The sequence below is a fragment of the Hemiscyllium ocellatum genome, chromosome 9 (assembly GCF_020745735.1).
Source record: "Hemiscyllium ocellatum isolate sHemOce1 chromosome 9, sHemOce1.pat.X.cur, whole genome shotgun sequence".
In the NCBI taxonomy this organism is placed as follows: domain Eukaryota; kingdom Metazoa; phylum Chordata; class Chondrichthyes; order Orectolobiformes; family Hemiscylliidae; genus Hemiscyllium; species Hemiscyllium ocellatum.
This window is the reverse complement of record NC_083409.1, coordinates 103,962,635-103,980,073: the sequence shown is the minus strand read 5'-3', so window position 1 is coordinate 103,980,073 and position 17,439 is coordinate 103,962,635. Positions and strand designations below refer to the sequence as shown.

Sequence of the window (17,439 nt, the reverse complement as noted above, 5' to 3'; positions counted from 1 at the left end):
CCCTGGTTTGACCTAAATGTGACCCCAAGCCCATAGCAAGTTGGTTGATTTTTAACTCCCCTTGATGGATGGAGAACATGCTGGTCTTGTCAGCTGTGGCCACTTCCCATAAATACCTAAAATCAAACCAAGAATTGTGGATGCAGGAGATCTGAAACAAACAAAAATCAAGATTGCTATGGGCCACCCAGCAGGTCTAACAGCATTCGTAGAGAGAAAGCAGAGTTAATGTTGCAGGTGCTGTTCAGAGTTCTGAAGACGGGTCCCAGGACTCAAAATGTTAACTCTGTTTTTTTTCTGCAGAGATCCTGCCAGACCTGCTGGGCTGCTCACAGCAATCTCTGTGTTTGTTTATTCTTGGGAATGCCTTCCCATTAAATTTTCAATGTCATCGTTTTAAAAAAACAAAATTCTTTCATGGGATGGGAACACTGGCAGTATTTGTTGCCGGTCCCCAGTGTGAGTACCAGGTTGTTTCAGAGGACTGTCAACCGCATTGCTGTGTGTCTGAAGTCACATGTCAGCCAGACTGGGTTGGGATTGGGTAGATTTCCTTTCCTCAAGGATAGCAGTGAAGCAGGTGAGTTTTTTATGACGGTTTGCGATTATGACGGTGACCATCGTTGAGACTAGCTTTAAATTCCTGACTTATGAATTGAATCAAAGTTTCACCAGCTGCCATGGTAAGACCTGAGCCTTTTGTTTTGTAATTCATTCATGGGATGAGGTTTTCACTGGCTAGGCCCGTATTTATTGCCCATCCCTTAACTGTCAGAAGTCACACAACACCAGGTTATAGTCCAACAGGTTTATTTGAAATCACAGGTTTTTGGAGTGCTGCTCCTTCATCAGGTAAACATTACAACACAGAAACAGCACAGTACTGGCCCTTCAGCCCTCGATGTTGCACCGACCTGTGAAACCAATCTGAAGCCCATCTGACCTGTACTATTCCATTCTTGTCCATATACCTATCCAATGACCATTTAAATGCCCTTAAAGTTGGTGAGTTTACTACTTTTGCAGGCAGTGTCTTCCCCACCCCTACTATTCTGAGTATAGAAACTACCTCTGATATTTATCCTATATCTGTCACTCCTCAATTCAAAGCTGTGTCCCCTTATGCTAGCTATCGCCATCTGAGGAAAAAAGGCTCTCACTGTCCATTGTCTCTAACCCTCTGATTATCTTATTTGTCTCAATTAAGTCACCTCTCAACTTTCCCCTCTCTAACGAAAACAGTCTCAAGTCCCTCAGCCTTTCCTCGTAAGATCTTCCTTCCATGCCAGGTAATATCCTGATAAATCTCCTCTGCACCCTTTCCAAAGCTTCCACATCCTACCTATAATGCAGTGCCCAGAACTGTACCCAATACTCCCTAGTGCGGCAGCACCAGAGTTTTGTACAGCTGCAGCATGACCTCACGGTTCCAAAACTCAATCCCTCTACCAATAAAAGCTAACACACTGTATGCCTTCTTAACAACTTTATCAACCAAGACAACTTTCAAGGATCTGTGAGGCACTGAGATTTCTCTGCTCATCTACACTACCAAGAGTCTTACCATTAGCTCAGTACTCTGCGTTCCTGTTACTCCTTCCAAAGTGAACCACCTCACATCTGTCCGCATTAAACTCCATTTGCCACCTCTCAGCCCAGCTCTGCAACTTATTTATGTCTCTCCGTAACCTACAAAATTCTTCGTCACTATCCACAGCTCTCCCGACCTTAGTATCATCCACAAATTTTCTAACCCATCCTTCTATGCCCTCATCCAGGTCATTTATAAAAATGATGAACAAGAGTGGACCTAAAATGGATCCTTGCGGTACACCACTACTAACTGAACTCCAGGATGAATATTTTCTATCAACCACCGCTGTCTGTCTTCTTTCAGCTAGCCAATTTCTGATCTAAACCACTAAATCACCCTCAATCCCATGCCTCTGTATTTTGTGCAATAGCCTACCATGGGGAACCTTATCAAATGCGTTATTGAAATCTATGTACAGCATATCAACTGCTTTACCCTCATCCATCTGTTTTGTCACCATCTCAAAGAGCTCAATAAAGTTTGTGAGGCATGACCTACCCTTCACAAAACCATGTTGACTATCCCAAATCAACTTATTCCTCTCTAAATGGTTACAAATCCTATCTGTTATAACTCTTTCTAACACTTTACCCACAACCAAAGTAAGGCTCACAGGTCTATAATTACCAGCGTTAGCTCTACTCCTCTTCTTGAACAAGGGAACAACATTTGCTATCCTTCAGTCTTCTGGCACTGTTCCTGTAGATAATGACATCATTAAGATCAAAGCCAAAGGCTCTGCAATCTCCTCCCTGCTTTCAAGAGAATCCTAGGATAAATCCCGTCTGGCCCAGGGGACTAACCTATTTTTACACTTTCTAGAATTGCTGGCACCTGCTCCTTGTGAACTTCAATTCCATCTAGTCTCGTAGCCTGTATCTCCGTATTCTCTCTGACCACATTATCTTTGTCTATTGTGAATACTGACAAAAAATATTAATTTAGTGCTTCCCCTGTCTCCTCAGACCCATGCGCAGCTTCCCAGTACTATCCTTCATTGGCCCTAATCTTAGTCTAGTCGTTCTTTTCTTCCTGATAAACCTTTAGAATGCCTTCGGGGTTTCCTTGATCCTATTAACCAATGACTTCTCACGTCCCATGCTGGCTGTTCTTAGCTCTCTCTTTAGGTCTTTCCTGGCTAACCTTTCAAGACTAGTTACAACATTGTTGTGGGTCTGGACTCACATGTAGGCCATACTAGTTAATGATGACAGTTTCCTTCCTGAAAGGACATTAGTGAACCAGATGGGTTTTTCTGATAATCGGCAATGGTTTGTTAATCGTCATCAGACTTAATGCCAGATTTTTTTTTTACTGAATATCATCCACCGAGTGTAGAATGATCTGCCAGAGGATGTGGTGGAGGCTGGTACAGTTACAACATTTAAAAGGCATATGGATGGGTATATTAAAAGGAAGGGTTTGGAGGGATATGGGCCGGGTGCTGGCAGGTGGGACTAGATTGGGTTGGGATATCTGGTCGGCATGGACAGGTTGGACTGAAGGGTCTGTTTCTGTGCTGTACATTTCTATGACTCTATGTGCCTTAGCAGGATTTGAACCCACGTTCCCAAAAGCATTTTCTGAGTCTCAGGATTAACAGACCAGCGACAGTGTCACTTGGCCATTGCCTCCCCTCGTGTCTTTGGGGTGTTAACATCTGGATTATCAATCCAGTGACATTGCCACTATGCCACCATCATCTTATAATCAGAATAAACATGAACAAGTTGACCAATTGTAGTGTAATGTCTCAACTGGACACACTGTGATGGGTGCTGCAATTTGAGTTTCCTAACGTTAGATTTGTTCTCACAGTTTTCTGACTTAAACGCAAGGGGCCTGTCTGCAGGTGCATCATATCATTTGTTTGCCTATGATTTTTTTTCATTAAATTAAAGGACACGGAGGCAATGGTTTCCTGAAATTCCAGGATTCTGAGGAAATTACAAATATTGAACTCGGTGATGCCTTCGAGCAGATGTGGCAAAAGCGAAGGTAAAGGATTGAGCACACTGCTGTCTTAGTTCACTGTTTCAGGCTGGAATGATTCACAATCGGACAGTTCTAGAGGCAATGGTGCTTGCAGGTAGAGCTCCTGGAGCGAGTGCAGGCACATAGCCCATTATTCTGTGCCTTCATCAGTTGATTTAGCAGAAAGCTATTAATTGTCTCTCACATCTGTTCATGTAGCTGCTGCTGTCTGCTGTGAGATCTTCAGCATACTGTGCACTCTTCTGGCAAAAAGCAATTAGAACCTACGGTTTAAAAAGAACATTGTTTCATCCCCAAGGAATAGGAGCAAGAGTAGGCCATTTGGCTCCTTGAGCCTGCTCCGCTATTCAGTTCAATCATTCATCATATTCGCTTTCCTGCCTTTTCCCTGTGACTGTTGATTCTTCAACTAATCAAGAGTCTGTCTATCTCAACCTTAAGCATGATGGGAGTGCTGGTGTTGGACTGGGGTAGACAAGGTCAGAAGTCACGTGACACCAGGTTATAGTCCAACAGGTTTATTTGAAATCACAGGCTTTCGGAGCACTACTCCTTCATCAGGTTACCTTGGGGCAGCGCTCTGAAACCTTGTGATTTCAAATACAACTGTTGGACTATAACCTGGTGTTGTGACTTCTGACTTAGCCTTAAAAATACACAGGAACTCTGCCCCCACAGCTCTCTCTGTGGCAAGGAGTTCCAAAGACACTCAACTGTCTGAAAGAAGAAATTCCTCCTCATTTCAGTCTTAAACTGGCCCCTTTACTCTAAGACTGTTCCCTCTGGTCCTAGACTCTCCCATGAGGGAAACATCCTCCCAGAATTTACCCTGCCAAGCCCCTTAAGAATCTTGTTTCTTTCAAATGAGATCACCTTGTTTGAATGTTAGCAAATTTGTGAAGAATAATAATTGTTCAGCACAGTTCGCTGCTCCTTGGATGCTGCCTGAACTGCTGTGCTCTTCTAGCACCACTAACCCTGAATATTGTTATTTTATTACTAAGTTAAATATCTACATTTTTGTATGACTGTAATAGAGGCCAGGTGAATTGGCCATGCTAAATTGCCCGTAGTGTTAGGTAAGGGGTAAATGTAGGGGTATGGGTGGGTTGCGCTTCGGCGGGCCGGTGTGGACTTGTTGGGCTGAAGGGCCTGTTTCCACACTGTAAGTAATCTAATCTAAAGTAATCTAATGTAAGTAATCTAATCTAGTATGGTGGTACTGATTGCTAAGTCTTAACAAAAGACCAAATTTTTAACTTTTCTTAATTTCACAATCAAAAGGAGCCAAAACTTGTGCAGGAAAACCTGAACGTTATTTTAACATTCTATCTGGTATCTCTAATTGCTGTACAAAGTGTCAGCTTGGAATTTACGCTCAAATCCACAACTTCTGGGCCAGATGTTGGAGATGAAATGGATGATTAAAAATGTTCAATTAAACCCAGATTTATGTTCCTGTCCTTGTTTCTTCTGCTCTGATTAGCTGTGCGCAGAATGAAACCATGGTGGTGACTGACCATTTTAAAATTGTGAAATTTCTCCACTAAATAAAATAACTTGCTGCATGATTTTTTGTTTCCCTCCAATCTGTGATCAATTAATGAATTGGAATTTTGAACTTTAAAGTAAAAACCGATGAAAATTGACAGTGGCACTTAGATACAGAGCTAGTTCCTGATGGGGGCAAATGCTTTGGGAGCTTCAAGTGTCTGCTTCCCATCCATTTAGGTTAAGGACAAAGGTGGGCTTCAGGCTGTGATTTCTCAACCTCTACAACCTGCGAATGTGACTTTCTGCTGCGAGTGTCTGATCTGGGGCATTAGCTTCTTAGAAAATACTTGTAGTTCAGACACCATGGATTTAGTAAGGGGAGGTCATGCCTGACAAACCTGTTGGAATTCTTTGAAGAGGTGACAAGTAGGTTAGACCAGGCAAACCCAGTGGATGTGGTCTATCTAGACTTCCAAAAGGCCTTTGATAAGGTGCCACACGGGAGGCTGCTGAGCAAGGTGAGGGCCCATGGTGTTCGAGGTGAGCTACTGGAATGGATTGAGGATTGGCTGTCTGACAGAAGGCAGAAAGTTGGGATAAAAGGTTCTTTATGAAATGGCAGCCGGTGACAAGCGGTGTCCCGCAGGGTTCAGTGTTGGGGCCACAGCTGTTCGCATTATATATTAATGATCTGGATGAAGGGATGGGGGCATTCTAGCGAAGTTTGCCGATGATACGAAGTTAAGTGGACAGGCAGGTAGTACTGAGGAAGTGGGGATGCTGCAGAAGGATCTAGAGTTTGGGAGAGTGGTCCAGGAAATGGCTGATGGAATTCAATGTGAGCAAATGCGAGGTCTTGCACTTTGGCAAAAAGAATAAAAGCATAGACTACTTTCTAAATGGTGAGAAAATTTGTAAAGCCAAAGTGCAAAGGGATCTAGGAGTGCTAGTCGAGGATGTAGGTTGAATCTGTGATTAAGAAAGCGAATGCAATGTTGTCACTTATCTCAAGAGGGTTGGAATATAAAAGCACCGTTGTGCTACTGAGACTATATAAAGCTCTGGTTAGGCCCCATTTGGAGTACTGTGTCCAGTTTTGGTCCCCACACCTCAGGAAGGACATACTGGCACTGGAACGTGTCCAGCGGAGATTCACACGGATGATCCCTGGAATGGTTGGTCTAACATACAAAGAACGGCTGAGGATCCTGGGATTGTATTCATTGGAGTTTAGAAGATTAAGGGGAGACTTAATAGAAACCTACAAGGTAATACATGGCTTGGAAAGGGTGGACGCTAGGAAATTGTTTCCGTTATGGAGGATACTAGGACCCGTGGACACAGCCTTAGAATTAGAGGGGGTCAATTCAGAACAGAAATGTGGAGACATTTCTTCAGCCAGAGAGTGGTGGGCCTGTGGAATTCATTGCCGCAGAGTGCAGTGGAGGCCGGGACGCTAAATGTCTTCAAGGCAGAGATTATAGATTCTTAATGTCTTGAGGAATTAAGGGCTACGGGGTGAATGTGGGTAAGTGGAGTTGAAATGCCATTCAGCCATGATTGAATGGCGGAGTGGACTCGATGGGCCGAATGGCCTTACTTCCACTTCTATGTCTTATGGTCTTATGGTCAAAGAAAACTGAAATTACTCTGGCTGAATTCAGCCTGACTGTGTGTACAGGAGATCAGCTTGGCTCTATAATGGCATTGTTACCACTGAGTCAGAAATTTGCGTGTTCATCTTATGCAGAAATCTGAGCACCTAATGCAGACTGACACTTCAATGCAGCATGAAATTAAAGCCTGCATTTATGTAGTGCCTTTCGTGACCTCCGAACTTCCCAAATCATGTTACTTTTGCAAAATAGCCATTTGTAACATAGGAAAACAGTCACAGCAATTTCCCACAGATTGAAGTTTGACAGTGACCCGATATCTATTTCAGTGTAGTTTATCAAGGGATTGTATGTTCCATCTGAGAAGAGCAGGTGGGGGCCTGGTTTTGATGTGGTTGCAGCCACAAGCAGGGCAACCCTCCCTCAGTATTGCAGTGGGCTGCCAGCCTGGACTTTTCTGCTCAGGCCTCTGGAGTGTGATTTGAATCTCTGCCCTTGGGACTCAAACTAAGGAGCTAGCATCGAAGTTCCCGAATGTCCCGCCAACCTGAGGTTCTCTGAGCAGAAGGAGCATCACAGCAGGAGATGAATGATGCCCCCTCAGTCAGCCAGATTACTGCACTCATTTTTAAGAGTTAATTGTTAAGAGAACTTAATTCACAGGGTGTGGGCGCTGCTGGCCAGGCAGCATTTATTGCCCATCCCTAATTGCCCAGAGGGCAGATGAGAGTCTGGTCTACATGTGACTCCAGACCCACAGCAACATGTTGCTGTGGGTCTGGAGTCACATATAGACCAGACCAGGTCAGGATGACATTTTCAGGTCTGGTCATTAATAACGAGCTGGGGCTTTCCTGACAATTGACAATAGACTCTGAATTCCAGATTTTTATTGAATTCACATTCCACCATCTGTCATGACAGGATTCACAGGTTAACAGTCCAGCGATAACACCATTAGGCTATTGCCTCCCTAAGCACCTGAAATGTAAGTGGCTGAACGTCCTGGTGTATAAGCAGGAGCGTGGCGACGGAGATTACTGTGAACCCAAGGTTTAAGATTAGATTTCCCACAGTGTGGAAACAGGCCCTTTGGCCCAACAAGTCCACACCGACCCTCCGAAGAGTAACCCACCCAGACCCATTTCCCTCTGACTAACGCATCTAACACAATGGGCAATTTAGCATGGCCTATTCATCTGAACTGCACATCTTTGGACTGTGGGAGGACACTGGAGCACCCGGAGGAAACCCATGCAGACACAGGGAGAATGTGCAAACTCCACACTGACAGTTGCCTGAGGCTGGAATCGAACCCAGGTCCCTGGCAGTGAGGCAGCAGTGCTAACCACTGTGCCACCGCGACGCCTGTGCTCTTTGTGTAATGTGCGTGAAGGAGTGGGAGAGGTGGAGGCACCAGCTGACTAGGAAGCAGGGAATGGACAAGGCAGAATAACCAGCATTCCTGAGGCTGCTGAGTAACTGATGGTTTGATCTCTGTCTGAGGTTAGCATCCCATTCTGGTAGCCCTCCGGGCAATTTTTACTTTGGTACATTATTTTCATGTCTCCTAACATCAATGAAACGTCCAGTTTTAAACTCAAACTGAGGGAATGTTACCATGTCAAAGGCACCGTCTTTTGAACAAAATGTTAAATTGATGCTCCCTAAAGTTGGTGTGAAATATTTTATGGCAGTGCAGCTGTTTGTGGGAGCTTACTGTGTGACAGTTTGGTCATCATATTTCCAACGATTTCTCTACCAGAATACCTCTGGTGTTAAGCTCTTTGGATGTCTTGAGGTTTTGACTATATAAATGCAGCTTCTTTCATCACTGCTGGCAATTTGCTTTCCTGCTTTGATGGTCTCTGAGGAAGGGGAGACTGCGGGGACCTGTTTGATGCTCCGAATGAAAGGAAACTGATGAGTGTTTGCTTTCTCCAGGTACCATGAATTGCTTTTCATCATCGACACTTGCCAGGGGGCCTCCATGTATGAGAAATTTTACTCTCCAAACATTCTGGCTCTGGCCAGCAGTCAGATTGGGGAAGACTCGCTCTCAGTAAGTTTCCAGCTCTGTTCAGTATATGCTTAATGATCAACTGTGTAGAAACAGGGCCGTTGAGAAAATGTGGACCTGACCAGAGATCAGGTAGAGACTCCTGCTTCCTGACATCGTAGAATCTGACAGCACAGGAAAAGAGGCTGTTCAGCCCCTTACTTTTGCGGTGGCTCTCGAAAGAGCGGTCCTGCTTCATCCCACGCCTCCTCATTTTGTCCATAACTTTGTGAATTTGTCATCGTCAACTGCCTGTCCAACTCCTATTAATAGAATCAGCTTGCAATGCCTCAAGTAACCCTGAGTGAAAACATTTCTCTTTATCTTCCCTCTAGATTTCTCATCAGTGATTATAAATCTCTGCATTCTGGTTGTTCACCCACTCAGCGGAACAGAATCTCTTCCAGGATTTGCTCTCTCAAAACCTCTCAACTCAGCAGCATCTGTTCAATCGCTTTTTATCCTTCTCTGTTCCAAGCAGAGCAGCCTTATCTATTCAGACCTCCCCTCATAACCTGAAGCCCTTTGTCATAAAGTCATACAGTCATACAGCTGGATACAGACCCTTTGTTCCAACCAGTCCACGCCAAACATAATCCCAAACTAAGCTAGTCCCACCTGCTTGCTCCTGGCTATATCCTTCCAAATCTTTCCTATTCATGTACTTTTAAGTGTTATAACTGTGCCCACATCCATTACTCTTTCTAAGGCCTTTACAGCTTAACAAGATCTCCTCTAAGCCCCTCACCCTGTCCTGGCTTGGAACTTTATTGCAGTTCCTCTGCTGTTGCTAGGTCAAAATCCTGGAATTCTCTTCCTTCCAAACAGCATTGAGGGTGTCTCAGGGCAAGGACTACAGTGGTTCAGGAATACAGTTTCTCCGGGGAAGTTGGGGATGGGTAATAAATGTTGGCTAATTAAAGGAAAACGTTTGAATAAACCAAAATACCGCGGATGTCGGAAGTCTGAAACAGAGAATCTCAGCAGGACTGATAGCATCTGTGAAGAGAGTGTTTTGAATCCAATATGAACCACTTTCTTGAGTTCTGAAAGAGAGTTGTACTGAATGTGAAATGTTAACTTAGTTTCTCTCTCTCCATGAATGCCGCCACACCTTTTGAGATTCTTCAGCATCACTCTGTTTGTTAAAGGAAGATATTATAGTTAGCAGAGACTGGTTAGTTCATGAGGGCTGTAGCCTGAGGTGAGACGAATTTTTCTTTGGTGAAGTTTGACTTCTAGGTATGTCACAGGGCTTTCATCTTGATACAAATCTCAGTTTTCTCAATGATCTATTAATACTTTATCACCTTTGTGTTAGCATCAGCCAGATCTCGCTATTGGGGTCCACCTGATGGACAGATACACTTATTATCTCCTGGAGTTTTTAGAAGATATTCACCCAGCGAGTCAGAATAACATGAACGACCTGGTGAGTAGCCTTGATGCAGGGGTATTCTCATGGATTATTCCTATGAAGGAGTTAGCTGTGGCTGAGTCAGTTGCACTGTTGTCTCTGAGTCAGAATGTTGCAGGGACCAAAGTCCGCTGCATAAGCTTGTCTCTGTAATCCAGCCGACACTTGGATACAGTGCTGAGGGGGCTGGAGGCCCCATCTTTGGGTTGAGATGTCAAGTTAAGGACCTACTTGACCTCTTGGATGGACCTGTGAAATCCCAGGGCATTATTTGGAATAAAATGGAGGAGTTCTCCTTGTGTCCTGGGGTTAGGTTAGTTTGGGAAATTTGGTCGACACGGATGAGTTGGACTGAAGGGTTCTGAGGAAGTGTCACCGGACCTGAAACATTAACTCTGATTTCTCTCCACAGATACTGCCAGACCTGCTGAGCTTTTCCAGCAATTTCTGTTTTGTGTTGGACCGAAGGGTCTGTATCTATAGAACATAGAACATTACAGCGCAGTACAGGCCCTTTTGGCCCTCAATGTTGCGCCGACCTGTCATACCAATCTGAAGCCCATCTTACCTACATTATTCCATGAATATCCATATGCATGTCCAATGACGACTTAAATGTACTTAAAGTCGGCGAATCTACTACCGTTGCAGGCAAAGCACTCCATACCCTTACTACTCTCTGAGGAAAGAAACTACCTCTGACATCTGTCCTATATCTATCACCCCTCAATTTAAAGCTATGCCCCCTCGTGCTCACCGTCACCATACTTGGAAAAAGGCTCTCCCTGTCCACCCTGTATAGCCCTCTGATTATCTTATATGTCTCTATTAAGTCACCTCTCAACCTTCTTCTCTCCAACGAATACAGCCTCAAGTCCCTCAGCCTTGCCTCGTAAGACCTCCCCTCCATACCAGGCAGCATCCTAGTAAACCTCCTCTGCACCCTTTCCAAAGCTTCCACATCCTCCTTGTAATGTGGTGACCAGAAGTGTACACAATACTCCAAGTGCGGCAACATCAGAGTTTTGTACAGCTGTAGCATAATCTCATGGTTCCAGAACTCGATCCCTCTATTAATAAAAGCTAAAAAAACTGTAAACCTTCTTAATGACCCATTCAACCTGGGTGGCAACTTTCAAGGATCTGTGTACCTGGACACCGAGATCTCTCTGCTCATCTACACTACCAAGAATCTTATCATTAGCCCAGTACTTTGCATTCCGGTTACTCCGACCAAAGTGAATCACCTCACACTTTTCCGCATTAAACTCCATTTGCCACGTCTCAGCCCAGCTCTGCAGCTTATCTATGTCTCTCTGTAACCTACAACATCCTTCATCATTATCCACAACTCCACCAACCTTAGTGTCGTCTGTGAATTTACTAACCCACCCTTCTACGCCCTCATCCAGGTCGTTTATAAAAATGACGAACAGCAGTGGACCCAACACTGACCCTTGCGGTACACCACTGGTAACTGGATGAACATTTCCCATCAACCACCACCCTCTGTCTTCTTTCAGCTAGCCAATTACTGATCCAAACTGCTACATCTCCCACAATCCCATTCCTCCGCATTTTGTACAATAGCCTACTGTGGGGAACCTTAGCGAATACCTTGCTGAAATCCATATACACCACACCAACCGGTTTACTCTCATCTACCTGTTTGGTCACCTTCTCAAAGAACTCAATAAGGTTTGTGAGGCACAATCTACCCTTCACAAAAACATGCCGACTATCCCTAATCAAATTATTCTTTTCTAGATGATTATAAATCCTGTCTCTTATAACCTTTTCCACTACTTTACCAATAACTGAAGTAAGCTCACTGGTCTATAATTACCAGGATTGTCTCTACTCCCCTTCTTGAACAGGGGAACCACATTTGCTTTCCTCCAGTCATCTGTGCTATATGATCTCTGATTCCATGACATTAGCAAGTAATCTGATCGTTCATCTTGCTGCTATTGTGATCTAACTGTCTTGTTTCCTCCATTGCAAAAATGATAACATTTTGAAAGTACTCCATTGGCAGTAAAATGGAATGGGCTTTCCTATATTAGCACAAACCTTTCTATAACCATATCCTCAGGCTCAGTTGTGTTAAGGGTTAGACAGGAAAGCTAGGAATTGGATTTTCCGATTGCTGACTCCACTGCTGGAGTGAGGATGGAATCATGAACTGTCACAGAATATTGAGGATTCCACCCTCTGATCCAGAGTCAGACTGAAGAACCCAAAGATCCGTGGCTACCTCCAAGTTAGTGCTGTTAGTTATGGCCACAGAATCCCTACAGTCTGGATACAGGCCCTTTGGCTTGACAAATCCACACCGACCCTCCAAAGAGTAACCCACCCAGACCCATTCCCCTACCCTATTATCCTATATTTACCCCTGACTAATGCACCTAACCTACACATCCCCAAACACTACGGGCAATTTAGCATGGCCAATTCGTCTAACCTGCACATCTTTGGACTTTGGGAGGAAACCGGAGCACCTGGAGGAAACCCACACAGACACGGGGAGAATGTGCAAACTCCATACAGTCAGTCGCCTGAGGCGGGAATCGAAACTGGGTTCCTGACACTGTGAGGCAGCAGTGATAACCAGTGAGCCACCGTGCTCCCCTGAGTTGCATCTCAGAAGGGCAGTAAGGGTAGGGTTGGCCGTCAGTTCTGCTGAGGACCGCAGTGTGCAGTAACCCCTGCCTCTGCTCAAAAGCTTCTTCAGGCTCTGGCCCAAACCCTAGGCCTGATGGCTCAGGAAGGTGAATTGATGACACAGTCAAACAGCCTGACTGTCAGCCTGTAAATCCTTCCCATGAGCACCAGTGGCAGGTGGTGAGAGCAGGAGAGATTGCTGACCGGCCATCTGATGGGAAGAATGTTATCTATCGTCACTGCCTTTTGGAGATGAAATCCCAATGCATTTCACAACCAATGAACTACTTTTGAAATGTGATCCTGCAGTGGAGGAAACGTGCCAGTCCGAGTAAGCATAGCAATAATCTACGAGTAGTAGCAAAATCATAGAATCTCTAAATGTGGAAGCAGGCCGTTTGACCCATCATGTCTACGTCAACCCTCCAAAGACCCACCTCCCATTTATCCATGGCTAACCCAACTGGCCTGCACATCCCTGGACACTGAGCAATTTAGAATAGCCAATCCACCGAACTTGCACATCTTTGGACTGTAGGAGGAAACTGCCCCACAGACACGGGAAGAATGTGCAAATTCCACACAGTCGCCCGAGGCTGGAATTGAACCCGGGTCCCTGACACTGTGAGGCAGCAGTGCTAACCTCATTATAATTAACCTTATAAATAACTGGATTATTTGCTTATATGGTAGGAGTTTCAGGACTACAAGGAGAACTCTTCCAAGTAATGCCATAGGATTGCATTATGCCATAATTAATTTTAATGATGATTGATAAGAGACTAAATGATCTGTTCTGTTCCTGTTTCTTGTGACCTTGTCAGCACTGTTCTTTAGTGCATAGCCAAAGCTGTGACAGACTCCTGGTCACTTTATAGTACCTCTCCAGTTGTTGTTCCTCTAACGTGGTTTAGTTGATAACTCACTCAGTTCTGAATGAGGTAAAGGTTGAGGTGTTGAGAACCGGAATATACATTCAAAGGGATTATGGATGGGGAAAGACCCAGCACCTCTGTCTGATCCTGTGCCACCATCGGAAGATCAAGACAATTCACCATTAAAAATCCTGATGCAACAATAGTGAAGCTGTGGTCACTCTTTGCAACTGATCTTGATCAGTTAGTCTACAACGGGTTCAAGTCCCACCTGCTCCAGAGGTAAGTAGTAATGTCTCTGAAAAGACTGATTGGAAGATATCTACCACAGAGCACAGTGTAAGGTTAGGAAACCTCCTTTGATGGAGAGCACTGCAAGCCTATGACACTCACTACATGTTAGCTCAAACTAGACTCTTTTTGCAACACATAAAGAGTAATAGGACTGTACCATTTTGATTCATTCTGCCATTCAGTGAGATGAGCAGTCATCATAAGAAGCTGTGTTTCTACTACACCAGTAATGTGATGAAATGCTCCAAAGCACTACAGGGCATTAAGCAGTGAAGTGTGATTACAAAATATGGCCACATTAGGTCATGTGACAAAAGCCATAATTAAAATGATGGGGTTTAATAGGTGTCACGGAGGAGGAAAAGTGGAAAGTGTGCGGAATGTATTTCAGAGTGTGGAGCCAAATTAATCCACAACAAAATCGAAGAAGCTGGAAGTAGAGGCATGCAGACAGGTCAGCATGTAGGGGTTTGCAGAGATGGGGAGGAGCCAGACCACTAAGGCATTTGAAAGCAAGGATGAGAATTTTAAAATCAAGATGTTGTTTGAGTGAGAGTCAGTATAGCTCAGTGAACACAGCAGTGAATGGGAAACAGGACTTTGTGCGAATTAAGACACAGGCAGCAGATCTTTGGATGTTGTCAATTTCATCCCTTAACCGAGGGTAGAATGTGCCATTGCATTGGACCTGTTGAGTCTTGAGGTAACAAAGACATGAATGAGCAGTTCCAGCAGTAGATACGCTGAGTCAGGGGAGAAATCAAACTATGTCACTAAGGTGGAAATGAGTGTCTTAGAGGACAGAAATGAGATTGAAATCTTGTCTTTGGGTCAAAGTTGTTACCAGGATTGTGAATAGACTGGCTTACTCCCTTATCAAGGAGTCATGATTTGGAGATGCCGGTGTTGGACTGGGGTGTACAAAGTAAAAATCACACAACACCAGGTTATAGTCCAACAGGTTTAATTGGAAGCACACTAGCTTTTGGAGCATCGCTCCTTCATCAGGAGCGTCATCCTGATGAAGGAGCGTCGCTCCGAAAGCTACTGTGTTTCCAATTAAACCTGTTCGACTATAACCTGGTGTTGTGTGATTTTTAACTTCTTACCAAGGAGGTAGAGTTATACAACACGGAATCAGACCCTTCGGTCCAACCAGTCCATGCTGACCATGAACCCAAACTAAACTAATCCCACTTGCCTGCGTTTGGCTCATATCCCTCCAAACCTTTCTTATTCATGTACTTATCCAATGACGTTTAATTGTTGTGATTGTACCTATACCCACCACTTTCTCTGGGAGTTTATTCCACTATACTAACCACTCTCTATTGTCCCTCATGTCCTTTTTAAATCTTTCTCCTGTCACCATAAAAAATATGTCCCCTGGTTTTGAAGTTGCCCACCTTAGGGAAAAGGTGCTATCACCTTATCTGTGCCCCTGATGATTTTATAAACCTCTATAAGGTCACCCCTCAGCCTCCTACGCTCCAGTGAAAAATGTCCCAGCCTATCCAGCCTCTCCTTACAACTCACCCTCTATTCCTGGCAGCAACCTGATAAGTCTTTTCAGTTTAATAATAGCTTTCCTATAGCAGTTTAATAATAGCAACCAGAACAGCACACAGTACCTCGGAAGAAACTTCACCAGTTTCCTGTACAACCTCAACATATTGCCTCAACTCCTTGACTCAGAGGTCTGAGCAATGAATGCAAGTGTGCTGCTAAATCCCTTTTTAACCATCCTGTCTACCTGTGATGTAATTTTCAAAGAATTATGCATCTGAACCTTTAGGTCTCTCTGTTTTACAACACTATTCAGGGCCCTACTTTTAATTGTATAAGTCCGGCCCTTGTTTGTTTTACCAAATGCAATGCCTCACATTTATCCAAATTAAACTCCATCTGTCTCACCTCAGTCCATTGACCCAAGTGATCAAGATCTCTTTATAATCTTAGATATGAGTAGAGTCAGTGGTTAAGAACCAAATATCCATAACTTTGATCTTTCAGATATTCGATCAAATGAAATTTCTGCTGATCCCATACTGATTTTTGGATTACCAATTTGATATGAATCATGGGTAAAGTCATAAAAATGCTCATTTTTTAAAAGTAATTTCTCCATCTTAACCAGTTCATCCTTGTGAAATTCGGTTAGTCCATATAATAAAACAGGTTTTTGAAAGCGAATAAATATGAAGCCTGAGTGATGAATAACTTTCAGTGGAATTTTACTGGCAAAGTTTGTGTCTATAAAATTTTCCATCAGTGTTCACAAATAAAAGGCGGCGTAAAAATTTGATGAAGTGACAACATTGACTTTGGATTAAAGTCAATAGCTGAACTTTGGTTTAATTAGTTGGCATCAGTCCTTGTGTTAATAAGGCTGCAGACCCAGTGCTGGATTTTAATCATCTTGTACTGAAGGTGAGAGATGTTCCTGCTGGGGACTTTCACTCTTTCCATTTTGGATGCCTGGTTTTGGCACTGAATACTCCAGGTCAGATGCAACCATGATGCAGTAAGATGCAAATTAAAGATCGCTTTACTCTGCTCCTCTGAGGCTGCTTGGCCCCGAGTTCTAAAATAAACCCTGCAACAAGTGTGTGATATTTTCTCAATCCCATTTTTGCATCAGCTGTCTCATGGTTTCTCCAGATGAGGTTGCCAATAATCATCATGGCTTCTCCAGGTGAGGGTGCCAGTAGCCAACATGGCTTCTCCAGGTGAGGGTGCCAATAGCCAACATGGCTTCTCCAGGTGAGAGTACCAATAGCCATCATGGCTTCTCCTGATGAGAGTACCATGGCTTCTCCAGGTGAGGGTGCCAATAGCCAACATGGCTTCTCCAGGTGAGGGTGCCAATAGCCAACATGGCTTCTCCAGGTGAGAGTACCATGGCTTCTCCAGGTGAGTGTGCCAATAGCCATCATGGCTTCTCCAGGTGAGAGTACCAATAGCCATCATGGCTTCTCCAGGTGAGAGTACCAATAGCTAACATGGCTTATCTAGGTGAGAGTACCAATAGCCATCATGGCTTCTCTAGGTGAGAGTACCAATAGCCATCATGGCTTCTCCAGGTGAGAGTACCAATAGCCAACATGGCTTCTCCAGGTGAGAGTACCAATAGCCATCATGGCTTCTCCAGGTGAGAGTACCAATAGCCAACATGGCTTCTCCAGGTGAGAGTACCAATAGCCATCATAACTTCTCCAGGCAAGGGTGCAATAACCATCATGTTGAGACTCCCTTCATATCTGCAGCAGTGATAACTCTGTTTCTGTCTCCAGAAATGGTGTCAAACCTGCTGCAGTTTCTCCAGTCCTTTCTGTTTTTACTTATTCTCATTTTCCGTCGAACTGCAACAATTTTGTATGGGGCGTTCATAACCCAGTAAATGTAGGATGGAAAATGCATTTGTTTTT

General features: G+C 44.1%; 1 protein-coding gene across 1 annotated transcript in view; it reads left to right on the top strand.

Moving 5' to 3' along the window:
* Nucleotides 1-17,439, top strand: part of pigk (phosphatidylinositol glycan anchor biosynthesis, class K) — a 120,110-nt gene that overhangs the window by 17,957 nt on the left and 84,714 nt on the right. Inside the window, exons 6-8 of the mRNA XM_060829988.1 lie at nucleotides 3,496-3,592; nucleotides 8,644-8,761; nucleotides 10,080-10,190. Coding sequence (XP_060685971.1) covers nucleotides 3,496-3,592; nucleotides 8,644-8,761; nucleotides 10,080-10,190 — 326 coding nt within the window. The remainder of the gene's footprint in view (nucleotides 1-3,495; nucleotides 3,593-8,643; nucleotides 8,762-10,079; nucleotides 10,191-17,439) is intronic.